This window comes from Corapipo altera, unplaced genomic scaffold (assembly GCF_003945725.1).
Source record: "Corapipo altera isolate COAL_440 unplaced genomic scaffold, ASM394572v1 2b, whole genome shotgun sequence".
NCBI classification, from domain to species: Eukaryota; Metazoa; Chordata; class Aves; order Passeriformes; family Pipridae; genus Corapipo; species Corapipo altera.
Window position 1 is genome coordinate 8,899,559 of NW_020884874.1, and position 26,512 is coordinate 8,926,070.

General features: G+C 39.4%; 2 protein-coding genes across 10 annotated transcripts in view; both read right to left on the minus strand.

Moving 5' to 3' along the window:
* Nucleotides 1–1,838: 1,838 nt before the first annotated feature.
* Nucleotides 1,839–13,176, minus strand: ZBTB24 (zinc finger and BTB domain containing 24). Of its 6 annotated transcripts, none has more exons than XM_027633094.1 (7): nucleotides 13,083–13,176; nucleotides 8,495–9,496; nucleotides 7,916–8,083; nucleotides 7,669–7,752; nucleotides 6,894–6,977; nucleotides 4,735–4,816; nucleotides 1,839–3,827 (listed from the first exon to the last, which is right to left on the minus strand). In XM_027633094.1, exons 2-7 carry the CDS (start codon nucleotides 9,468–9,470, stop codon nucleotides 3,017–3,019), a joined length of 2,205 nt encoding a protein of 734 aa, XP_027488895.1. In that variant the 5' UTR covers nucleotides 9,471–9,496; nucleotides 13,083–13,176; the 3' UTR covers nucleotides 1,839–3,016. The 6 variants fall into 6 exon arrangements, 4 of the variants coding, with proteins under 4 accessions (XP_027488895.1, XP_027488884.1, XP_027488889.1 ...); XM_027633083.1 differs by lacking the exon at nucleotides 13,083–13,176 and adding an exon at nucleotides 12,283–12,326; XM_027633088.1 differs by lacking the exon at nucleotides 13,083–13,176 and adding an exon at nucleotides 12,261–12,297.
* AK9 (adenylate kinase 9) overlaps nucleotides 12,875–26,512 on the minus strand; it is a 55,755-nt gene continuing 42,117 nt past the window's right edge. For 3 of the 4 annotated variants that reach the window (XM_027633069.1, XM_027633054.1, XM_027633061.1), the window contains 10 exons: nucleotides 23,622–23,835; nucleotides 22,638–22,839; nucleotides 21,337–21,483; nucleotides 19,876–20,096; nucleotides 18,480–18,676; nucleotides 17,793–17,962; nucleotides 16,993–17,091; nucleotides 16,809–16,911; nucleotides 16,181–16,295; nucleotides 12,875–13,237 (listed from right to left, as the gene is read on the minus strand). In XM_027633069.1, coding sequence (XP_027488870.1) covers nucleotides 13,035–13,237; nucleotides 16,181–16,295; nucleotides 16,809–16,911; nucleotides 16,993–17,091; nucleotides 17,793–17,962; nucleotides 18,480–18,676; nucleotides 19,876–20,096; nucleotides 21,337–21,483; nucleotides 22,638–22,839; nucleotides 23,622–23,835 — 1,671 coding nt within the window. In that variant the 3' untranslated portion in view covers nucleotides 12,875–13,034. Of the gene's footprint in view, nucleotides 13,238–16,180; nucleotides 16,296–16,808; nucleotides 16,912–16,992; nucleotides 17,092–17,792; nucleotides 17,963–18,479; nucleotides 18,677–19,875; nucleotides 20,097–21,336; nucleotides 21,484–22,637; nucleotides 22,840–23,621; nucleotides 23,836–26,512 lie in introns of those variants that run through there. The other variant, XM_027633075.1, reaches the window with a different exon arrangement.

Consider the following 26,512-nt stretch of genomic DNA (forward strand, 5'->3'; position numbering starts at 1 on the left):
CTTTTTTTTCAGTCCCCCTGAGCAGAAGGGAGAGCATAAACCAAGTATTTAAATGTATTAAATTTAAAGTATTTAAATGACCCTTGAAAAGTTACACCTGCCAGGATGAAGCTTTTCCTATTGGTAGGATAATTTGCTTTCACAGCTCATATGAAATAAATACTCTGATATTCATCTATCAAAAATGAGATCCTGGTCTGGAAGGCCAAGCAGGGGAAATACACAAACAGTAGTCAGACACGCACTTCAGTGTGTTTGCTCTACCTCTTGAGGATTTGTTTCAACTTGCACCTTGAGAACCAACAAAAATTTTCAGAAAAAGCCAAAATGTGGTAAATTCGCATTTGAAAAAAACCAAATAAAAATTAGAGTTCAACTACACTGGGCAACTTACACATGCAGCAGAAGACACACAATGGTGTTAATTGCTCAAAAAAATGGATCTCTCTGTAGTCCTCTTACCCTCCTGCCTTTATGTCTAAAACCCTAATCTCATTTTAACATACTAAGCAGCAAGATGGATTTCTTAAGATTAGTCTATATGAGAAAAGGAGAAGTTAAGGTGTTTACTGGCTAAGGAGTAAAGATATTTAGAGAGCTGCTTTGAAACTTAGTTTTTAAGGGATGCCTTTTTTCTCCTAAATAGTTCTCAGTAGCAGCTGGACTGAAAAACAAAGCTGAAGGGGTTTCCTTTCAAATGCAAAGCAATCGTAGGCTTCAGCCATAGCCTTAAAAACGTACACACAGAAAAAGGATTCTTTTTCAGCTTTAACAGAAATGCATTCACTAGAAAGGAAGCAAATGGTGTCCAAAAAGCAACATTTGTGATATGAGAAGCCTTGCCAGCTTCTCGAGTGCAAGTTACAATATGTGCCGACAGCTTAAGCAATGCAGGGTGCAAGATTAGTCACTGATCTTCTATTCACAGATGCTGTTTCTTCACTGGCAATTTACAGAAATGCATAAAAAATTCCAAACACAAAACTTCAGTGTCTGATGCGTAACTGTAGCAGTGAACTGAATCCTGCAAGGATAACTGCATAATGAACAAAATAAAGTTCAAAAAAATAAGGAAACAACTGAACAGTTACTTTACTGGTAGTCTTAGAATTTACCTTGTAACCGGTTTTTAAGCGTTTCAGGATTCATAAATATATGACAGAGAATGAATTCAGTGCAAGCTCCTGTAAACTTATGACCTGACAGTGTTCTGGCTGCACCGTACAGTGTTTTAGATAAAACCAGAAGTTATTAGGATGAAACTGACAGAATACTTACTGTAAACTTATACAATTAATCAGTGAGATTTTCATAGATGTTATAAAGGCTTTAATGTATTTAGTAAAGTGTTCTTACAGCATCAAGACTTCAAGCTTCTCAAGTAGGACTGCAGAATATGCTGGTTTGCTTTGGTAGCAGGAAGTATACAAATTTTATTTCTCCATTCTGAGAGGAAATAGAGTTCTGTTTTGGGATGGTTTTATTTATTTATTTATTTATTTGTTCTCACTGACTATCCTTTATCATAAAAGTGATCTAGTACTTTGAAAAAATGAAGATACCCAAAGTTCTGCAGCATGCAGTCAGGAGCCGGCCAAGTAGTTTGGACTTGGAACAAGGAATATTATCCAAAATTTGGATAATTTTGCTTTTATATTCACCTTAATTTTTAGATTTTTCATTTGTTAACAACATAAAACATCAATGTAAATCACAAGTATTTTAATACTGAAGTGAAAATTGAGCATGCTGTTTTAAGTAATAGCGGTATTTTATCTGGATTTTAACACACCAGTCCACTATGTTACCAGTAGCCAAACTTGGAAATACAAAGCATGTATTTTGGCAAGGCATTTTATTAAGATGTCAAATCTTTTTTGTTAGCAGCCAGTCATTGAAAACCATCTGTACACATTTAATTTAGTCAACAAAACAGCTGTACAACTTTAAGCGACGTGCCCCATTTATGTAGCTCATTAAGCTCTGAAGTGATGCTCTTCATTGTTTAAGTCCTCACATAAACAATTACCAGTCTTAACATATATTATAAAGTACGATTACATTCTTCTCTCAAAAGTACAAAAAATAACACTTTAAAATACACACTGGCTCCTAAACTTAAGACAGAATCCTGTCAGGAAGAGAATTTTGCACTTCTATAGACAGTGCCTTCAACATCAAGAGCTCTTCAAAGTGCTTGGCAGAGTGTGTGAACACTATCCCCACTTACTAGATGATGAAATAAGGCACAGAGGTCAACTACTTTGCCCACAGTCACACAGAGAGTGGGTGGCAGAACTAACAGAGCAGAATTAGGGCTTTTCAATTCTCCAGTGTAACCACCACAACCCACTGCCACTATTCAAATGCAATGGCTTAAGCATTTCTGAGGAGCAAAACTTGTACAGCATACAGTGAACAGAAGGGAAAAGCCAGGGCCAGTTAAAGGCTGCAACAGTTTCAACCCAAACCAAATTAATTTGGTAGCCAGTAAATCATAATGCACTTCAGGGAATGATCACATAGAAAATTACACACTAACCTGCAAAGAGAAAGCTCATTAAACGTAAGACATATGGTGTTAGCTTTGCAAAAAGTACTGGTTATCTTAAGCTTAACAGCAGCTCAGGTAATGTCAACTTTGTCAGTGGTACTTTCTGACCCACAGACGTCTTAAACACTGTTCTTCTACCAGCAAGGTGCACTTCTCTGGAGAGTCACAGAGAAATGGAAATAAGGAGCCAAATATCTCCTCAGTAGGCATGGATGGGTATCAGGCACAAAACCCCACATTAATCATTTGTGAGGTATGGACTAAGTGGTAAAGAAATACCAGTGTGGAAAAATGAAAAAATCTAAAATAAATAAGGTTAAGAAAACTGAGTCACCCATCTAAAATCACCAAGAAATGCATCCTCAGATAGATTACACTGCAGAAAAATAAGAATGATACATGTAATCCCTGCCTGGATGAGAAGTACACTATGGCCTAGCTGTCTGATGGCAAATAAGCGTTTCAGAAAGCCTGTCCTTGGATAGGATGCTCACAAGATGACCCATTTACTGACAGAGACTGCTGATGGGATTCAGAAACATGTACACTTTGATTCTGTTCTTCACTGATTTGATGGGAAGAAACTGTATCGTGGCTAGAGTGAGGCTGTTGACTTGATTCCTGAGCCAGCTGCACACATTGAGCTGAATGTGAAGATCCTGCTAAGTGGATTTGTTCATTTTGTCCTTGATGAGCATGGAGATGTTCTAGTGCTTCCTTGGAAAGAGTGATTACATGCATTTGTTCAGGTTGGGCAGCCTCTATTTGGTTTGCAATCATATTGATGCTTTGGATTTGTTCTGCTTGCTCCTGCTGAGCTGAAAGCAACAAGTTTTGCAGCTGCTGCGGTGGCTGCGCAAGCAGCGTGAGGTTTGCAGCCTGCTCTGTTGTCATGTTTGGGGCATCTTCTGCAGTCACAATACTAATGCCTTGATTATGGCTAGGCATAAAGTTGATGTTGTGCACTGCATCTGTAACCAGCAGTTGAATTTCCTGCCCTCCAGAGGTGGCAAGTTGGTACTGCTGCAGCTGGAGTATGTTTCTCACTTCTGGGTGAGTGTTGGTGCTCCGGGCAGCACTGGCTTCCTGAAACTGCTTTTCCTTGCTATGAATTTTCAAATGAGACTTCAGGTTGTCCAGACGAGCAAACTGCAAACTACACTCTGGACAGGAGAAAGGCTTCTTCCCTGTGTGTAAGATACAGTGTCTTCTCTTAGCACTGGAATCAGAGAAGGATTTTCCGCATATACCACAAGAATATGGCTTTTCTCCTCTGCAAAAGAAGACAATCTGATCTCATTAAAATATTCACTTAGTGCTGCTTTCTGCAACTTGTTCTATAATGAAATACTTAAAAGATTACCTTGTTTTGCTAAAATCATAAGCTCTTGAGAATAGTGACATTAAAAATGTTCTCCATTTGGCTTCCTGATTTTTTCTACTTGACTTCACAAACTGTACAACTCTTCGATTAGTATATACTCAAGAGCTACAGAGGTATCTTCCCTCATGTCATAACCCCAGAGGTACAAGCTTCGTGCTGCTAGACCTTGCCAAGAATGCAACAGCTTACTTCGCACAGCTCTAAGCACTGACTATTTTAAGAACATTTACTAACAGAGTGGGCTTTAAAACAAAGTGTCGTGTCCAAATCCTAACTTGCTGCCTGAGTCAAAGGGACTCAGGCAGCAAGAAATTTTACTGGAAATGTTTTCTTATACAGCAGTTCCCCAGAGATTTAAAATCTAACATGCCTTTACGCATCACATTGACAAGGGTAAAAGACAACTAATGCTATTAATGAGACATGACAGATTACAGAGTAACAGGACAACGCTCCAATAACCTTGTTACACCATGCCTACTGTTCTGCTGTCGCACAAAAATTTACAGTAAAATTTTCATATAAATAATGTAGCAGTAAGTACCTTGTCATTGAACAGACACAAAACACCAGAGGAGACTCTTACAATGTCTTGGCACATGAGTATTTAGCAGTTCAGTACTTTCCATTACCACTTATTTCCTTATATAGATTAAGCAAAAATTTTAGTCTTTACCCATCCACCCAAAATGCAATGAAGTCCTAACCATTCTATAACTGAACAAGCACTACCCACAGGTTATCAGATTAGAAGTTACATTTTTAAAGAATGTAATGAAAATTAGACATACTCTACCTGTGAATTCTAATGTGAGTCTGAAGTGAACTTTTAGCTGTAAATGATTTGCCACAAATCTCACAAGTGAAGGGCTTCTCACCTATCAAAAAGAAATGTGACATCACTTTTAATATAGCACTTCTCATCAATACATTAAAAACATTTTATATTTTACCATACACAGTATCAAGTGAACACTGACAGTTCCTCACATTTCTGACATGGGTCAGGACAGATATCCAAAGCTGAATTAATTCATTTACTCAAAATGAGGGTATAGTATTTTAAAAGTACACCTCTGGCATTTCTCCCCTTTGAAGATAAAGAACTAGGTGATCCAAGCCCTCAGTGCAACCAAAAGCTGTACCTATGACACAGAAGAGGGTTTTCCACATAGAACAAAAATGTTTCAAAAAAGGATGGCCCTGAACCAGTAGGCATTAATGCTAGGATCATGTGCAGCACCATGCAGATAAGTAAGCCTGAATTTTCACAGCTAGAAAGTGAATCCATTATCTTAACAAGTTGGCTGGCTTTCTCTAAGGCTCCATCACACTGGGCCTATGATATTCTGGGAACACCAGTTGGAAAAAAATGAAATTATCATGGGTTGAATAAACTGTGAGTTTGTTTGGGGTTTTTTTTATTTGTTTATTTGTTTGGGGGTTTTTTTACGACATTTAGAATTTTTGTGTCTAATTGAGTAGAAGCAGAAAGACCAAATTAACTTATAAGAAGGTTCATAAGAAACAGATACTACCCAACCAAAGCAAATCCTAATTCAGACCATAACAAATCTCTGGGATTGTGTTGAGGTTCTTTAAGACACCAGACATGAGAATGCAGATCACTACTGTGTTAATTCACACCATCAAAGCACACTAAACCCAGGGATTTGACAGCAGCCAGTTTCCAAGGAAGCCTCACATTTAGCACAGAACTGCAATGCTTACCTGCCTTCATATTGCTTTGGAGGGCAGGGATGAAGGATGAAATAACAAGAAACATTCGTCAGAAGGGACCTCTAGTCATCTAGTCCCAGCCTATTACTGAAAACAGGAGTAACTTCCCAGGGAGACTGTATTATTATGACAGTGTTACCAAACTGCTGCCAAAGCAGAACAGTCATATCAATTTTAATACCTGTCCCCAAAATGCTTTGGAATTTTACTTTTTGCTTCTGAGATGAGATAGATCAATTATTATTTCTGCATAATTAATACTGGTATCTTTTCTGGAAGCAAAATATATTGCAAGCCAGTTTCTGCTAGAATTCAGCTTCATCTATTTTTGCAACTTCCTTTGCAAGTATGCTTCCTCTTCTCATTTCCCACACCAAATTCATTTCCCACTACATTTAGAGAGCTTTAACACCTTCAGCTACAAAACTGGTGTGTGTGTCAGTAGTATGCTTGAGACTGAGTTATGTATTACAACTGCAGACAACATGCGAAAGAATAATTTGATTTCATGAGGAAAAAACTGCCACCGTTTACAGTTATTTTAAAAGACAAAACTATTCACACATCACCTTATGGACTTACCCTTCAAAGAAAACTATTTTAAGAAGTTTATGCCTTGTTATTACAAGAGGGTAGATCTGTTCTCCAGTCATTCACTACCACCTTGCCCTCTAAAACTTTTAAAACACCCTCTGCCATACTCCCTCCCAGCCCACCTCCTCTCAATATCTGGTTTATTACAGTGCAATAAAAAGGTAAATGGAAATAATTATTTTTCTGGTCACAGCCCTTTCCATAAGCACCCATCCCTCACAGACAGGGGTGCCCAACTCATTAGGACACACACTTTCTGTTACTTAATTAGCTCAATGAAAGCCCCACAGATGCTGGATGCAGCTGTCCTGACAAACTGAATTCCTGGTCTAGGATTTTATCATAGGAAAGCTAACTGGCATTTTCTGCAGCAGGCTTTGTAAAAATGGAGGATAACCCCTCTTCCTGTAATAGGCACTGCTTCTGCTGCTGCAAACCAAGCTTTTTTGTGCTCCTGCATTCTTGATGTCAAATCTCTTCATTAGCAATACAGGCTTCATTATGTACAAATAGAGCAGAAGTTCCACAGAGACAACTGTCATTTGCCTAATATTGTTTTGTCTATGTAACTTCAAGAAAAAACAAACCACAAGACCCACAAAAGACAAGGAACAACATTACCTGTATGTGTTCTTAGATGTTTCTTTAACTGAGCTGCGTCCATGAATTTGCGACGACACTGGCTACATTCCGGCAGTGAACGGCCTTGTCGCAATAATAAAAAAAGTGTCAGTGCATAAGTCATCCCCTGTATCTCTTCAGTGATCTTTGTTAAAGCACTTTCCTGTAAAATAACCACTTTGATATAATATAGAGATAAAACAAAAGGTTTTTTTTCACTGCCTCCTCCCTATCTTAACTGTCACACTCCTGTTTCTCTATTAAATATTACCATCAGAAAAGAGAGGACTGACATCTGCTCCTGCCCAAACACATCTTCTCTTGAAGCTTTGTAAATTCTTATCTTCTCCACCACTTCCTGTGTGTGTAACTTAATCTCCAACCTGCTCCAGAAGTGAGTACGACACTTCCTAAAGCTTGTTTGCCATTACTAGTCCAAGGCAATTTGCACACCAGGCGGCGGACACAATTATTTATACAATTCCTAGCTTTGATGTAACATGGACAGCAGGGCTAAAATAATACAGTTGTATGTCAAATACAGCGTTACTAATTTTTAATCATTGTAAGAGCCCTTCTCAATGAACTGGTTTTTTACACATTCCATTTACTACACACCGTTTTATCTTTTTTCACTCTATCCACTGTTATATCAAGATGTGACACATCAGACACTTAATACATCACTGAGGAAGAACTTTCAGCCTTAGTCAATCTTTGGGAAGACAAATCAGCATGGACTGTAAGCCAGCTCCTTAACCCAAATTTGTTATACCTGTGTGTACTCGATAGTGGCTCTTGAGCTGTCTCTTTTGGCTGAAGTATTTCCCACACTGATCACATGTGAAAGCCTTCTGCCCTGCAAAAAAAATCACTTATTAAAAAGTAAGCCACGTCCAAAGCAAGAGTAAGAAAATAAATAAATACATAAGCCAGCACACACGAGACAGAGCAGAAATACCTTTTTTTCAGAAAGACAAATTCTTGGAGCAGAGAGGCTACATTTGCCTTGAACTATTTACCTGTATGTAGGCTCATATGCTCCAGAAGAGAATGCTTTGTTGTCAGGGCCTTACTGCAGACAGTGCACGTGTATGGCCGTTCCCCAGTGTGCATCCGCTCGTGGACCTGAAGAGAATGCTTCTGGGAAAAGCCTTTGCCACACTCACTGCACTTAAAAGGGCGCTCTCCTGAAAGCAAAAGATGACATTTTTAGGTATAGATGCATTATTTCTCACTCGATATTCTAAGCTGACAGTGAGATGCATTGCAATGTAGTAGCTACAAAAAAACTACTCCTGAGTAGCGGTGAGAAGAATTGAGACAAGCTTCACATAACAATAATTTTTTAACTATTGCCATATAATTCAGTCTTTAAACAGCAAAATTATTAACTAAACTGAAGTCAAGATGAGACATAAAGACCCTGAGATCTGCTGGCAAGAATAAAACAGCGAACACAGGAGACACACCAGAATTTGGATTAGCATGATATTTTGGATAGCTCTTGCTCTAGAAAACAGCCAACATTTCAACTACTTGCTCGCATTTAGCACCATCACTAAACCCTAATCCAAAACCAGCAGTCTTTTAATGCCTACCTGTATGACTTCGTTGGTGTATAGCTAAGAAGTGATTATACTTAAATACTTTGCCACAGTCTTTACAGCGAGCTTCAGAACCCGCACGTCTTCTTTTTCCATCAGTTCTCTTTGCCAGTCCTTTTTCATCCTCATCCCCGAGAAGTTTATAGTCCTTTAGTTTGATTGATCTCCTTATTCTACGTTTGCTGTAACGGCTCTGAGTACTCTGTATTCCTTCAGATTTGGGATCATAGTTTTCATCTTTCTCAGCTGACAGATCAACAGCAGCCTCTGAGCCACGAGCAGGTTCAGTTTCTTCTCCATCTTTCCTCACTGGAGCCTGTTCACTGGCGACTGCTTCTTCTGCTGCAGTGTCTTTTTTCACAAAATTTTGCTTATTTTGCATGGAGTTGTTCTCTCTCAGCTGCACATCTTCGGCAGAATTTGCTCCTGATTCTTCTTCTTCTTGGACAACCTTGATTTTCCTCGGTCGCCCTCGTTTTCGCTTTGGTGGATCTTCATTTTTGTTGTCGCTTGCAACAACAGCTACAGAGGCTCCACTGTTTGCTGAAGCTGGCAACGCATTACCTGGGCTACAGCTGGCCAGGTAGTCTGTACAGACCCATACCAAGTCAGTCACTTTCAGCAGCTGTGCAGTAGCCAGGATTTGTTCTGTGCTTTTCTCACTGGCACAGAGGCAACCAGTGTAGATAAATTCTAGCAGAACTCCAAAGATGTCTGCAACCATTCCCTCCAACATGTAAACTGACTGTCCTATTTCACCCTCATTTACAAACATCATTGAGAAGTATTCACTGCTGGCAGCCAGCAAGGCCTTATGGGCTCTGAATTGCACATTCTCCACTATCAAAGTAATGTCGCAAAGAAAATCCTTTTTCCTCTGTTCTTCAAAATTAGCTAGAATAGTATCTTTGTGAGCTTTGGAGTGGATGATGACCAGTTTCTCAGAACCATCAGGAGTTGCTTTTGCCATTTTAATTACAAATATAAAGGAGGTGCCTACAAAAACAGAATAATTTTAAGAAATAATTATTTTAGCAATCTGCATTGTAAGACACCAAACATCATCTGCTTTACCAGTAACAGAGTTCAAGAGTTTCTGAAGCAATTCTGAATCCTCTGAACTTTTGAAAAATAAACAGTATTGCTGACACAGATTTTCTTCAAAAAGTGCTTTTAAATCCCATGGAATGGCTACAGATAGTTTCTTTGGTCAGAATCACTGCCTATCATTTGTTTATCTCTGATGTACTGAGATCTCTGTATTATCTAAAAAAATTGCGACCCGTTCTGAAATCTCCTTTCCTAACTAAAATAATCGGACAAAAAGAATTGTTTGTTCATGGCTCCTTAGTAGACTACTGGGTTTGCATGGCAAAATTTTGTTAGTGGGGCAGCTACAGGGGTGGTTTCTGTTAGGAGCTATTAGAAGCTTCCTTAATGCCCTACAGAGACACCACCATCTGGATCCAGGACGGACCAGCCGCTGGCCAAGGCTGAGCTCATCAGAAACAGTGGTAATGCCTCTGGGATAACAGATTTAAGAAGGGTGAAAAATACCTCCACAACTGAGCTAGAGAGGAGTGAGAAACAGCCTTGCAGACACCAAGGTCAGTGAAGGAGGGAGAGGAGGTGTTCCAGGCGCTGGAGCAGAGGTTCCCCTGCAGCCCATGGTGCAGACCATGGTGAAGCAGACTGTCCCACTGCAGCCCATGGAAAACCCCATGCCAGAGCAGGTGGATGCCCAAAGCATTTGGGACCATTTGGGAAGACCTGCTGGAGCAGGCTCCTGGCAGGACTTGTAGTCCTTTAGAGAGAGAAGCCAACACTGGAACAAATTTTCTGGCAGGACTTGTGACCTCGTGGGGGACCCATGCTGGAGCAGCCTGTTCCTGAAGGACTGCATCCCTGGAAGGGACCCACACTGGAGCAGTTTGTGAAAAACTGTAGCCTGTGGGAAGGACTCACTTTGCAGAAGTTTGTGGAGGACTGTCTCCTGTGGGAAGGACCCCATGCTGGAGCAGAGGAAGCATGTGAGGAGTCCTCTCATTGCAGAGGACAGTGGCAGAGACAATGTGTGATGAACTGACCATAGCCCCCATTCCCCATCCCCTTGCACCACTGAAGGGGGATAAGGCAGAGAAAAGCATGAGTAAAGCTAAGCCTGGAAAGAAGGGAGGAGTGAGGTGACCACCTGTTTTAAGATTTGGTTTTATTTTTCATTATGCTCCTCTAATTTCATTGATTTCATTCAATAAACTGATTTCCCCAAGTCAAGTGTGTTTTGCCTGTGATGGTAATTGCTGACTCATCTCTTCTTGTCCCTGTCTTGACCCATGAGCTTTTTATTATATTCTCTGTCCCTGGTCCAGCTCAGGATGGGAGTGATGGAGTGGCTTTGGTGGGCACCTGGCATCCACCCAGTGTCAACCTACCACACTGGGAACAAAAAAGGTCAACTGCAGTTTTATCATTGCAGATTATTCAGGGATAAGGCTATGAAATCCTGTAATTGATGGTAAAACTTCATTGGTATCAGTATGGCAGAACTTCATGACTTATATAATTCTAAAAGTTTCTTTTTCATAACACTCTACCTACTAAGCTTCAGCCTATGGAGGTAGGCAATAAAAGCAGAAAAACACCACTTTAAAGCACTCTGTCTAAAATAGGGTTGATTATGGTAATTATTAACCATCAATTTGACTTGCTAAGAATTGTAAATTTGAAAAATTAATAACAAACAAAAAAACCCCAAAGATTTCTGAAGAGTCCACCAAATATTATTATGGAAGAGATGTGCCCAAAATGCCCAATTTACAAGGCTCACCTGAGCCAAAGATAAAACAAATTAGCTACCTGCCATCTTAATTTATACAAGTGTCATATCAAACACAAAAAAATTTGCATATTTGAATTTAGTGAATGCAGTAGTTTCAATCACCTGAACAAATACTGCATGAATCAACATAACACTACCTACAGATGATACCTAAATGCTACTGCGGTGGTGAAAAAGTGATTCTTTAGCCCAAATCATCTACCGAACAGTTCATGGTGGAGTCAAATTGTTTTATCTGGGAGCTTTAATTTCCGGAGGATGTGAGCCTGAAGTTTGTTGCTGGGACACCTGAAGGCACAGCTGCAGGTGTGATCCAACTCTGCCTTCCCGTGCATTCCAAGAACTCCCGAAGACCTGCTGCCAACCCTGCCTGCAGGCATCCCCTGACACCCACACGTCTTAGACGGGACAGTGGGTGTTTTGTGGCTTTCGATCACATCAAAGACTTTGGCGTTTAATCAGGAGGTGACACCATCAGTATCTTGACCGCAAAATCCAAAACACCCGCCCGCCTTTCCTAAAAAGCCCTAACAATTTTAGAGTGAGGCTGTGCACAAGCGGGAGGCCCCGCTCCAGCCGTGGAAGGGCTCAGGAGCTCCCGGGAGTGACCCCGGGGCGCAGCGCACGGCCCAGGGATGGGTCCCAACACCGGCACGGCCAAGGACACCGCGCGGGAACAGCCCCAACAGCCTCGGCGGGAGCGGGGCCGGGAGGGCACTGGCGCCACCGCAAGCGCCGCCTCCCGCGCCCGTGTGAGCCCCGAGACTCGCTGCGTGACTCGCTCCGCAGGTTCGGGCCGCCCCCCGGGGAAGGCCGCCCGTCCCTCTGCGGGGCCGGAGCGAGGAGCGGGCGCTGCCCCCCGAGAGCCGCGGGCCCGCTCCCCCAGCGCCGCCGCCGCCGCCGGCCCTGCCCGGCACTCACCCGGTACCCGCCCCGCACTCCCGGCTCCGCCGCCAGCCCCGCCGCTCCGCCGCCGCACTTCCGGCACGGGCGGGGACGGGACGGGGCTGGAGCCGCGCGTGCGCTGCCGCAATGAGCGATACACGAGGCGGGACCTGGAGCCGCGGAATTACAGAGCGGCCTGAGCTGGAAGGGACACGCGGGGGTCGTCCGCTTCCAGCTCCCGGCCCTGCGCAGGACAGCTGCAGGGATCACACCATGTGCCTGAGAGCGTTGTCCAAAGGCTTCTTGAACTCTGTCAGCCTTGGTGCTGTGGCCACTTCCCTGGGGGTCCTGTTCCAGTGCCCAACCACCCTGTAGGTGAAGAACTTTTTCCTAATATCTAATCTAAACCTCTCCTGACACAACTTCAGGCCATTCCCTGTCACTGGTCGTGTCACTGGTCACCAGAGAGATCAGTGTCTACCTCTCCACTTTCCCTCGTGAGGAAGCTGTAGACTGCGATGACGTCTCCCCTCAGTCTCCTCCAGGCTGAGAAAGCCAAGCAACCTCAGTCACTCTCCATATGGCTTCCCCTCAAGGCCCTTCACCACCTTTTCAGCCCTCCTTTGGACACTCTCTAACAGCTGAATATCTTTCAACTTCAGACAAAAGATTTTATTTCTAAGATTTTGTGATTAAGAAACTGGTCCGAGAAGGTGTGACATTCACGGGCCATGTTGTAGGCATGCTGGTGGGTCATGGCAACGCTCCACACTTTAAACCATGGAAACTGGAGGGGGAAAACGGCCCGCACTACACAAAACTGGGACGCGTGTCTTTCAGGGAAAAGAAAGTCTGCACTTTGTCGTCAAGGCCAAGGGGCCGATCTCTTGGCTCCTGGTATGGGCCTGCCATGGCAGTCCCCAGGTAGGGTATGAGCTGGCAGTGCTCCAAGAACTGCTCCAGCTTCCTCTTGTACATTTGTCGCACTGGCTCTGAGCTCCGGGGGTTGTATGCTGCAAGAAGTTAAACAGCATGTTAGTGTGCCCTGTCAACTTTGTGGAATTACATTACAGAATTTTCAAAGGAACCAAGTCTACCCCCGATGATGTTACCTGTGGTACAGATAAACCTTCCCTGGGCTGTGCCCATTGGTGCCAAACCAAAAGATCAAGACTGGTGTTTCAGAAAGTTCCTGACTCCAAAGGGTAACAATACTTGGAAAGATCAGGCTTTTGTAAACAAAGACACAACAAACATGCTCAGCTGCTGTCAACTTCCCATTCCTCAGGGCGTGAGGTGCTGGTGAAACTCCAGGCAATGACAAATTTGGGTAGCGTAGCAGATACCCTTAAGTGGAGCAGCCTGGGGATGGCCCAGGCCTGGTGTTGCTGGCATCAGGCCACTGTGTCCTAGGCACAGCTGTTCTATGACCTAAATGCTTTGCCCATAAAAAGTGAAGAGATGACCAACAGTGTAGAGGAGGGAGGGTTTCTCTCTGCCCTAAGCCCTATTTTACATTAGTATTGAGTGCCAATCTTCAGAGTACACTATTATCTTAATTGTTACCCTGCAGCAAAGGGGAAGAAGTGACAGCCAAATCACAACCAATTTTTTCCTGTGGACACTACTTCATATCTCATTATAAAAATTGGACAGCATGAAGAACTATGCTATGAGATGCTTCAGCCCACTAGCTTTAAATTGCAGACAGCTGCATTTAACAGCCTCTGAGAGATTTTTCAAGCATAGCTGCACGTAGAGCTCTTCCAGGAGTCAAGCTTGAAGGGCACTCCATCACTCTAGTGACGTATGGTTTAACACTTTTCTCAGAAGTAAATCTCTCTGCGTTTATGGTTGATCACCTGTACTTTCTCAGATACTGAAAGCAATCCAGTGTTGTTGTGAGAAAAGCTGAAGGAGCAACTAAACCACTGTTTCTTGTCCCCTATTTAAATGTGAGATTAGAAAGTGACATAAGTTAAAGATAAGAAAGTCTTACTTTAAACAGAAATAGGATGAAATAAATTTCCAGGGGACCACAACGTGAAGCACTTTGATCAAATTTTGATCAAGGATGGCACGACTACTGTGAAGAGATGCACAATAATAAACAATGTAATATTTGGAACAATCACAGAATGGGTCAGACTGGGAGGTACCACAATGAGTCCTCTGGTCCAACCTCCCTGCTCAAGCAGGGTCATCCTAGAGCACATGGCACAGGATTGTATCCAGGAGGTTCTTGAGTGTCTCCAGTGAGGGAGACTCCACAGCCTCCCTGAGCAACCTGTTCAGTGCACAGTCACCTACACAGTAAAGATGTTCTTCGTGTTCAGGCAACTCATCAGTGAACAGGAATGCTGTATCTTAAAGTTGGAAGCAGTTCTACCTGGTGTTAGAAGAAGATAACTTGTTTTCCTGGATTCCTGTGGTCAAACTGTTCAGCACTGCATGAGGAGAAGAGATTTGTGCACTTGCATAACCTTTCTGATTAATCATGCAGTGCTAATAATGATTTTAATGTTGCAATATTTGACCAAAGCATTTCCTAGAGGCAGCATTGTTGTGTTAGCAAAGCTGTTCTAACAATAGGATGAAAACAGCCTTTGTGGATGGAACAAACTACTAGGATAAATGCAGTTTGGCATCTTAAGAACTGTACATTTATGCACATTTACCATGTGCCTTCCCTGTTGACTAGTTTTCCTTAACAAAGCTATGCTAGTAAAAAAATCTGTGATAGTTCAAGAAGATTCTGGAGGACTCTGGAAACTGCATGAGGAAACACAGGATGTGAAGAACTTTTAACAAATAATAAAGATTGGTATTATCTAAAAGAAAAAGGAAAAATGTAAAATACAAAAGACAAGGTAAAGTACACCCACTGAACAGGTTGACTTCTGTAAGACAAAACTGGTGGGTTGAAAGAAATGTCAGTCTTGCTTCAGAAATCTCCAGCAGTACTGGAAACCAGACCAAAGCTTCAGCAGAGCTGCAAACAAGGATGTTGAAATCGAGAAAGCTGGCACCATTTAAGCTGATTGTAAACTATTAAAGATTACTATTTGTAATCTGTATCTTGGATTAAAAAAAACCCCAAAATTCTAAAAAACAGCAGCTATGAACATGGAAGATAAAACTAGAGCAACTTTCCTCAGTGCAGGAGCAGTCCTAACCTCTGGTAGCTCCGTGAGAAGTTTTACTTTATCCTTATCTTGTGGGCTGAGTAGAAACACCTAATTTTTAATTTTGGACTGTTTATCTTTGTTACGGAAAAGTAAGGTCATTTGGACTATCGATTAAATTAAGAAGTCAAAAATAATCAACACATTACTCTGAATCACATTAATATTGAGATCTTCCCAGATAATTTCACAAATAAACAGACTATAATAAATACTATTTCATTTCTCTGCTAAAAACTTAAAAGTCATAACGTTGTCTTCAGGGTATCTGCAAGGCAAGGTTTCTTACTAAGTTTTATTTGGCCACATGATGCCGTTGAAAAAAGGCAAGCATTCAGGCACCTAAACTATGCCTCAGATAGTATTTCAGCAGCCTTTTGATACAGTAATATAAGTCAATTTTTAAAACAATTCAGGTTGTCTGTGACTAGTTTAAAATGCAGTACCACTTGAAATGTATCATTTTACTTCCTGTTTAAAAACTCCAACAATTCCTGTTAAAAATGTTTTCAAGGCCATCAGGCTGTTGGTGATAAAGCATTATTAAAGTCTCGTGATTTGTGAGAGATCACTTACCTGTCTACCTATTCTGTTAACCTTATTTTCCTCCCTGGTCCTTGCAAATTTCCAAGAAACTTAGATCAGTATATAATAGTGTTTTTCCATGTTTGACATAAGAAAATGACACCAATTAGCTATAAATGTTGTATCAGATTATTTATATAATTTTCATATTTAATTATTTTTATAGCATATTATTTTATACACTACCTTTTAAATGGAAGGAGACAAACAGCAGAGCAGTTTCTTTTACACTTAGGAATGGAAATTTTGGCTTAAGGCTGCCTACTTCATGCAGAGCTTTTATTAGAGAAGTTGCTACTCCCTAAAGGAAGAAAACAGTTTTAGAAGATCATTACAGAAATCTTGAAAAAAAAAATATTCAAAGCCTTATCCTGTTGTCATGCAGACCTAACAATATAGGATGACACCCTAAGCTGTAAAGAGTAGAAGATAACAAATAGTATAAAATAGGCAGGGCAGTGACCATGAATCATTTTTTTATTTATTCATGTGTCAAAATGTAACAAACTATCCTTAGATGATTCCAGATAAGCTTGTGTCTATTCTAGTGTTAAAAATCAAACAAAAATGTAATCTTACATGATATCATAAAAAACTAAGTAAGAAAATCCATCATTTAATACTGCAGTTTATTATCCCCCTCTGATGGACTTGCATTTTTTCCCTTAAAGCTACAAATATCTATTAAATTTTCAATTTAATATAATCCTATTGATAAACATAAGACTCATATTGCATTAAAAATTAAGTAAACTGAGTAGGACATACTATACATCACAAAATCATGTTTTAAAATAGAAAAGCAAAAACTGGCCTGTTCAAGGTATCCAGCCAAAGGAAGTGCAGTTAGTAGCATTGGCTCCTTTTTTGGAGGGAGTTTATGGGGAAGCTTCAGATTCCAGTACTTCTCTGGTAACCTAACCAGATAAAAAGTAAGCACTTCTAACATGTATAAACTGTGACATGATGGAAGATTAAAATGCAATTGGTATATTCACCTCATAAACTTCTGAAGTTTTTCTTCACTTTCAAAAATATATACTTTATCTTGATATTTTGCTGCATACTCCATATTGCCAGGCACCAAGGCTTCATATCTGAAGAGACGGAGCAAGAACATCTAGTCATTCCCAGGAAATGTAAAACATAATTTGTGCGGTGTAAATTCACGAGCCTTCTGATTATTAACAAGTATAGAAACACCAAAAAAGTAGCAACTGGATCATCCAACTTTCCACTACATGACTGACAGTTACAAGGCTCAAAATCTGAGAAAGCCTCTGCCTCAAAATTTGGTTATTAAGGAACTTTTACAGTGCTTCCTTAGAGCAACTTCATTTAAAATGCCAGTCATGGTTGTTTAGGAGATTAAGAAGGGTTAGCATAGAATTGGCTAGTATGGTTCTATTCTGATGAGAAATTCTTGCACACTGAGGAAATCAGTGGAACTTTATACTGGAGCTTTATGGATCTCTTACAAAAATCATAATAGCTTGGTTTGCATCTACTAGGATGTTATGAGATTTCTTTGAACCATTGAAGGCTTATGATAGAGAGAATTCTGTCCATCTTTGTCATGATGTCAATACAGATCCTTGTAGAACCTGTAGCCATATAAGTTTTAAAAGGTGATTTTATATTGATTTCCAAAGCCACAGGCACAATATAGAGAATTGTAATCGCTTCCTGTCCAAACACTGAACACTATTGAAAAGTATTTTGAAAGTGTTTTCTCATTAATGTGTTAATATGGGACACATAGTCTGTAATTCAGATTATGAAAACTCCAGTGACCTACCTCTGTTTTCCATCTAGGTAAGTGACTGGACAGTATCCCTGCATTTCAGCCCTTAGAGGGAATGAGGCCTTCATTTCTGCCACAGTCAGTTTCTTTGGTAGCATATGGGGGGGTGGGAGAGGATGAGGTGCCAGTGATGACACATAAATCTCTGGTGTGAGCAAGAATTTCTGTGGAAAAGGAAACATTTTTATAATGAAAGAAGCACTGTAAGACTGTTAGTCAAACTACAGAGGGCTGGCTCACACAGTTTAGATACTTAGTTCTTCTACAACGCAACAGCGTGTTGGCACTGCTGCTGCTCTTGGATAAGTAATTTTTTTTCCAACCCACTCTCAGTTAAGTCATCACTATCCACCCACCATCCATCAATATCCATTGCTATCATTAGCCACTCTCTACACTCAGTCTCCCTAAAACAGGTGGAGAAAGGAGGAAATTAGTGGTTCAAAACTAACATTTGATCTGTGACAAGTTGTAAGAGGAGCTTTGGTTTAATGGACTCTGTGCTGCATTTTGTCTGCCTAGATGTTTGGTAGCAGAAGTAAACAGAACAAAAGCTTGAATACTAAGAAGAGCGGTCTAATTCAGGTTGCATATTACTTATTTCTGTATGGAATTAAAGAATCTAACCAACAATGTTCCCCCTTCCCATAATCCTCTCCTGATGTGCTTTTTGACACTTACATCCAGTTCTTCCTGTGAAGCCATTTTGTAATAGCGCCCTTCAAATTCTGCAGCAAACTGCAATGAGGAGGTTACAGAGCAGTCAACCAATTCACCCTTCTCTGCAAGGCTGACGGGACAGTATTGTCCAAACTCCCCCAGCCGCTCCTGCAGCTCTTTGTAAGTGATACATAAATCAGCAATGCTGGCAGCTTTTCCTGTTAATAAAAGCAATTAATGATAATGTTTTATTTATGAAAGACGTATAAACATCAAACAATTCTACTCAGAAATGTTACAGTTTAGAAGGTAATTCATAATTTGAAAGTGATATGAAATAATGAGAAATAAAATAGCAATTTTTAATAGATTGATAATAAAATGAAATTGCAACTCATTTTACCAATAAATTTTAATGACATTTTTGTAGCAGTTAAGAAATATAATGATTATTAATGATGTAGGCTATTGTGCATGCTCAACTTATTAGTCTGCTTTCCCTGGGATGATGGTTTTATTTATGATTTATTGTTTTACTCCTCTGTGTTACTAAGGAACATTTCAGCTATTATTTTATTTCATTACATTAGTGAAAAAGAGTACAAGGTGTGATGAAAGCCCCCCCTTTATTCATCCACGTCTTGCAAATGCTACAGTCTATCTGCATGAAATATATTCAAAATCTTGAATGTCATCTCAAACCCAAACTATTTAAAAATTGTACTTTTCAAGCTTGACGTGAAAAAAGTTAAATGTATTTTAATATGTTTGACTATGGCTCTGGTTGCAGCCACAGAGCTGTAAAAGTTAAAACCAAAAGGTGGATATAAGATAAGGAAGCCTGTTTCCCCTTCAGAAGAATTCTAGTTCAATAGTACAGACATGTTTAAAAGGCATATTTAATCCTGACCAATGCTGACATACAAAAGGTCAAGGGGGAACTGTGTCATTTTAGACTAAAGTGGTTTTCTTCCCAAAGCACAGAAATTAACTCAGATGGCATATTTAAGCTTAATTCTGAACTTTTAATTAACATCTTCCCTCTCCTATCCTCTTACTCTACTAACACTAAAGTGAAGTTGCAAGTCATAGTTCCCCTTGGATACTCTGGGACAGCCTTTGTGGTTTATCCCCCAGTGTTGCAGAATCTACCACGGACTCTGACTTCTTCCAGCATATTTCTGTTACTCTGTTGTTTGGAGGATGGCCCCAGACTACTCAGTAGTTGGTTTTGTCTTTACTTTCTTCAAGAGATCTCTTCAAGATCTCTGCGGATGAGATTGAAGAATTTGAGGGTATGTACATGCCCAAGAATTAGCTTCATCCAAAGAAAGTTGAAATGCCCATATTACAACATTACAATGGGAATGTAATGGGAATGCCCATATTACTCTGGGAAAGTTTGCTTTTCTTTTACCTTCTCTTATTCTTTCCAGGTATATCTGTATTTGTTTAACAACCACTTGAAGTTCCTGCGTAACTTTGTTCCAGATCTTCCACTTGCTCTGAACAGCATCAATCACACACCAGTTCTGACGTTCCTTCATATAGTAAGTCCTAATTGCATCAATGTGCTGTTTATAGCAGGAATTTTTAATGGCTAGAATCTGTGAGCTGTCATGTTCAGGATAGGGAGGGCTGAAGACAATGAAAAATAACAATCATTTACATCTGAAGATAAGATAATTTCATTGAATTTCAAGTGTAAATTCTAGAGTTCACTTTAAGTTCTTTTTACAGAATTCTGCTTGCTTGACACTGTAGAAGTACAAATTTCATATTAAGAATATTACCAAGTACATGTGAAAAGGAGCGTACTTATGATTAGATAGTCATGTTCAGAAACAAAGAACAAAACCTTTTCTACTTATGTCTCAAATACAACTCAAAAATTATTTTGTAAAGGATTTGGAATGTATCAGCACATATTAACTGACACACACTACAGATATACTATTAAACGGTACCCTGATATTGCACATTTGATTTGTATTTAAGCCTATGAAATGTAATTAGTTTAAAGTTAAAATGAAGTTTGAAGTAAATACTTTCAAAAAGTCATCATTAATTTCATTTTTTTGCAATGCAAATTCTCTTTAGTCTCTCGGTAAACAATTTAGCATTGTACTGATTACTTGATAAAAAGAAAGAGACAAAATGAAAGAGATATGCAATAATGCTCCAAGCTATCTGGATCTTCTTAGAAACACTTCATCTAATGAGAACCAGGTTCTTATACAATCTGATTTTAAGGTGAATGTTCTGTTCTTTTTCATTCTCTGCTTACTGTTCTTCCTCAAAAACAACCAGCAGCTCTTTAAACAGAGTATTTACCTCCTCAGAAAAACAAAGGGGAGTGAGCTGAATTGAAAGGTTTAGATGAGTAACTCATGAATTCTGTATGTTACTAAACTATGCATTATTTCCATATTTTAAAAAGAACTATAATTAAGACTTAAAAGACAGCTTATTAGATGAAGTATCAATTTCTCTTACAATGATAATAATTGAATTAAATTGCAACATAAACTTCAGCAGCAGAGAGAACTGGTAACATTTCTGGCATACAGTCTCATTAAAGCAGTTTAACTCAGCAATGGGTGAACAGCACTGTACATTTGTGATCTCCCTCACAAATTGAGGGATGTGGCCAGAGCATGCCACAAATACCTGACGTCTCCATTTCTGGTCTGTGGAAATCAAAGCATTAGCACACAGAGGGACTAGTTCCCCTGTCTTTTCATGTGTGGAGTTCAGAGACAGCTGAGTAATGCTCCAGCTTAGATACAGCCTCTCTGGGTACAGCACTGAGGCACATAATTAGAGAAATTACCATATCCTGTAGAAAAAAAGTATTTTTATCAGAGAGCATCACTACCTGTCTGTGCTTTCCTTATCCAACAGTGCTCTTCTGAACACTTCCTTTGTATCCATTTCTAATTCAAAGATTTTCACTGGAATTATCTTCACTGATTCCAAGAGGTTTACTTGTTTTCTTGTTAGAGGATATCCATCAATTACAACTCTGCATACAAACAGGAACAGAAAAAGTTTTCCTAACACGTGAGTTTCTAGTCGACCAGTAAGACTCTGTATATTCCTAGTACATTCTCCATAAAGACAAAGTCTACACCCATGCCATGAAGTTATCACTGCTCTGACTTGATAGATGCAATCTTCACTCCTAAGAATTTAAATCAGATTAAAAAAATCAAGTAGGTAGAATATAAAATAGTAAAGGGAAAAGGAAATGCACAAAGGGCAACAGGTAAGTGGAGGGCTGTGACTTAAAAAATTGGTGGATTTTAAAATTTTGACACATCAATCATTCAGAAACATCATTTTAATTATGAGAAATCTCCACATGGATTGGAAGGAGCAGTTTTCAAAGTGGTAAGTAAAATGATTTACTACTGTACTTGAAGAATTTTTAAAATCATATTGAAAAAGAAATGCTTTTCACATATTAGGCAAAATATGTGAACAAAAACATGGAATAAAATATACTGAAACAATATTCCAGTATTTAACATAAAAGAAAAGTTGAAAGAATTCTATCTCAAGCTCAAATAGTTTTCAGAGATTATTCCAGAACTGCCTTTCCCTGTAGCAATTCTTTTTGGGGAGAAGAGTTGAATGTCATGAAATCATGATCGTAAAGTCTGCCTAGTTTTGAAGGTGTTTCAGTGACAGGGAAAGAGCCTAGGAAATCAGGATCACATATGAATGAGGTGGAAAAACTCACTGGTTTCAATTCCTCCTTCATAACTGGTTGTTAACAAAACCAGAAAAAAAACTTGAATACTGAACCAGTCTGCATGATCAAAGGGAATCCAATGTGTCCAAGTTGGTTCTAGAGTTGGTATAAGAGAGACAAAATGGTAGTTCTCAAAGGACAGTAGAAAGTACTGGCTTATTGACTGAAAAAAAGGTAACCTTCATAAAGCATATTACCTGGATTGACTGGAATATACTTACTTGAAAATTGCAGAAAATTATGCTTTAGTTTCATTTCCCAGAGTAGTGTGAAGGACCTCTTTTTTACAGATTATTTTCTTAATGCAGAAACCAGTGATGTGTTTTATTGAAATTGTTTTACAGTGATAACATGGGAATCCATGCCTATGAAGGGACTGGCATGTCTTGAAGAAACCCCCCAAATGCAGACAAGACTCTTACCCAGCGATGCTACACATGGGGTTTAGCAGAGCCACATCTAGAGCCTGGATGGCCAGTTCATCAGGTACAGTCAGTCCTTTGTGAAGGTGCTCCTTTATCTTAAGTGCCAAGTCACTCTCTGGCTGGCTGTCTATCACCAGCCGTATGGCATCTCCCATGCACAGGCGCAGCAATCCATACACACTGGCAAGCTTCTCGGCAACTGCAAAACATTTTGATTTCAACTCACCACTTTTAATGTAAGCAACATCACAACCTGGCAGCCTATTGAAGTATGTCCTTGGTCTCAGAAGCTAACTGCTCAGCTCAATTCCCCGGTCATTTCCACTGCATAATCTTGGTAAGTGTGTACCTTACCCTGCTAAGGCCCCTGTAGGGCCCAGACCGTGCATGTGCACATAGCACACACCCTGTGTGCTTACGCTGTTCAAGTCAGCACAAACCTCAGGAGCAATAGTCAATATTATTATTCTAAAATGTCTTAGAAAATATGCTGCCACTGCTGCCCCTTTTACAGAACAGCCCAGCAGTAAGATCACTTATTCAGAAAATGGGAAATAGGGTTAAAATTTCCTCCTAAATGTAATTTGAATTTGTCTCTTCCTTTTCTAACATCCTATTACAATCATTAAAATATAATCATATGGTACAAGATGAATTTTCTCCTCCTCCAGTAAAAGGCAGAGAAGTGGATTGACAGAGTCATGGAGGAGAGAGAGGAGAGAAAGATGGAAATCTTGGGGCTTTTTTAATCTAGGAATTTGGAAACAGACTGGGGAATGGGGAGTATCTGACTATCAAATGAGACACTAGAGAATGTAACTAAAGGAATTTATGCCCAGTAAGAAGAGCAGGAAGACCAACAATATTAATGGTTTATGATTTTTCATAATAGTAATGACAGATAGTAATGATAGATAGTAATGACAGATACAGCTTCAGTTCATTAAATAAGATTTTGCTGTACAGATAACTGGCCCATACCTGTAGTCTTTCCAGATTTTGGAGGTCCCACAATTGCAATCTTAACTGGTGCAGCCGGTTTAGGTTTTGGCTGACGAATATATTTGATGGGATTTGTCATAAATGTTTCTTTATTTTCTTTACTTGAAAAGAAATAAATATATTGTCGATGGATTACAGGAAAGACTTCATTTCCAGGGCTTTGGTGAGGCCTGATTACATCTCCTTTGCTTAGCTGTAGTGTACACAAAATGGGAATTAGTTCATTAGGTTTGACAAAACCTCTTTTCCCTCCATCCCAGAGAACTGGCTTTGTAGGCAGGTAGAGAAGTACCAATCATATGAAACAAACCATCAAAGCATTCTGAAATTCATACATATGGACATAATAGTTTGTCCAAGTCTGAGAAAATTCCATACATACGCAATTATTGTACAAAACGATGAAATAAACAATGAAGACAGAAAGAATATTCACTATTTCCAGTAGGTGGTACTGTAACACTTTATGTCCATTAAAATACTGGTCAGAGAGGATTAACATAATACCTTTTCTAATTTTCAGAGAATAAAGGAAATAATTTTATTTCTCAGTGAATTAAACTTGCTTACCTGCCTGACAGTAGAAGATACTCTGAGAATATTGTATTAGCAGAAGTCATGTACAAATGAAGAAAATGTGAAAGGATATCAGTAGTTACATTATGGTCAAGTGTAAAACCACAGCAAGTAAGCCAAAAAAGGTTTTGGTAAAATACATGCACCACTGATTAAATGTTTTCAAACACATTAGCCCACTAGAAAGTCTGCAGTGTTGATGGATCATTGTCAGAAATGGTCACTGCGGTAATACCAAATGAATTCATTGCACCACTGTTCTCTGTAGAAGAACTTACTCATGTCCCTGTTGCAGCCCTTCTTGGAGGAACTGCCTTAAAGTGTCAATAAAAGATGTTTTAAAACTAAATGTTGATATCTGTAGAAAAAATTGCCCAGACCAGATGGCATTCACCTTATATTTCTGAAGGGACTCAGAAGAGAAGTTTTTACTGAGAAATGTGTAACATTGGCCTTCCTTCAACAAAAAAGAAAGGTGGAGAAAGTTACCCTTTTTTTAAAAGGCCTTCAGGGTGGATCCTGGCAAACATAGTCCAGTAAATCTGACTCTGTACTGAGCAAATTGAAATATATTAAGGAAAGTAGTTACATGCATACATATAAAATAATGGGGAAAAGCCAACTTAGCTTCTTGTGGAGGGAAATCATACCTCACAAATTAATTACTATTCTTTGAAGGAGTCCATGAAGTTGATCTGGTTATTACAGAAAGAGATGGGACTGTTCTACTGTATGGCATTGCCTTGCCAGACTCTTCTCATATTCTTAGGTTCCTATTCCTGCATGAAGTCATTTCAGGATTCTTGCCCTCAATTTATGAGATGTCATGAGTCTGTTCTACTGCATGTCTGCTTCCATTCCTCCCTCAGCTCATCATTTTTATTATCTGCTTATCTAATCAGTCGCATTACTACTTTCCTCCCCCCCAGATTTAATCTAAAAGTAATTGGCATATATTCTTATCTGCCTTTCTACCCCAAAACTTCCAGTCTGTAATCAGTTCCATAATTTCTATTATATCCTAAAGTACCTGCAAAATGATCCTATTTCCCTGTCATTATTACCAGCTCGTACATTTTCACTGTCAGCACACACCTCTGATTTTATCTAATAGCTTCCTATGACTTCTTTTTTCTAACTGAATTGCACTTTTTATTGGCAAAAAACACTGCATAGAAGAAATGAATGAACTGGAGAAACAGAATGACAAAAATATAGTGAAATCTGATAGAATAAAGTGCAAGGACTAGAGTGTAGGGACTAATTAGAATTAAACACATAAACTGGTTCAGTAGTTGGAAATGACAGAAGAGTAGAAATACCTGCTTCTATTAATATGTCCCTAGATTATTGGATGCCAATTTGATGCAGCCATGAAAAAGAATAAAGATTCTGATCATACTGTTAAAGAAAGACAAACACGATCTGGAAGAGGTGAAGACCCAACATGATGACTATACAAAAGGGAATAAAAGTTGCTTGATTAATTGGCATAGTAAAATGAAGGCCAAAGTGTGTTTCTCTCAGGGCCTTTCTGCTTTCTATATGGTGTTCACTGGACATTTTCTTTAATGAATCTTCCTTTCTATTTTTTATTTATTCACAGTCCAACCTGGTTTTATTTCTTCTATTAAACTACAAAAATTACCTGCTGACATTTCACTTCCTACCTATAAAACTGTATCAGCCCACTTTTGGGGATAGATATGAGTACTTTCTGACGTCAACTTTCCAGAACTCTAGTAAAATACTATGGGAATACATTTGTTGCTTTTCAAAATTTGTAAATTTTCACAAGAAAGAATTATTGCCGATGAATTACATACATCTAACATTTTTTCGTTTACTTTTTCACCACTGCCAGGGTTGGTAGCCACTTGTGTGTGTGGCTTCTTATAAATTTATACTCCAAAGCCTTTCAATTTGTTTTCACCCCTTCTGGAAGGTTTTAGACCTTCTCTGTTGTCCTGTGTTTTGTGTATCATTAAGAGATAGGCATTTCTTTCTGATTCAATGCCACCTTTAATTGTGTCACCAATGATAGTGTAACAAATTTCACTAAATGCTTCTTAGCCTTAAATTAGATGCAACACTGAAAAGACTAACACCTTTTATTATCAATGCTTGCTGTATTTTTTGTTTATTCAGTGGTGTCATTTCGATTCAGTAATGTAGTTTTCATTCAATAGTTCTGGTATTAATTGCTACTGTCTCATAACATCTTTTTAATGTAGAATACATTTTTAAAAAGTGTTACCTCTTGAAAATATTATTCAGCCATTTAAGAACATTAC

Coding starts and splice junctions, on each gene's coding strand:
- ZBTB24 (XM_027633094.1), bottom strand. CDS start 9,470: ATGGCAAAAGCAACTCCTGATGGTTCTGAGAAACTGGTCATCATCCAC. Junction 6,978..7,668: donor CCACTATCGAGTACACACAG/GTATAACAAATT, acceptor TATTGCGACAAG/GCCGTTCACTGCCGGAATGT. Junction 3,828..4,734: donor ACTCACATTAGAATTCACAG/GTAGAGTATGTC, acceptor CTTCTTTTGCAG/AGGAGAAAAGCCATATTCTT.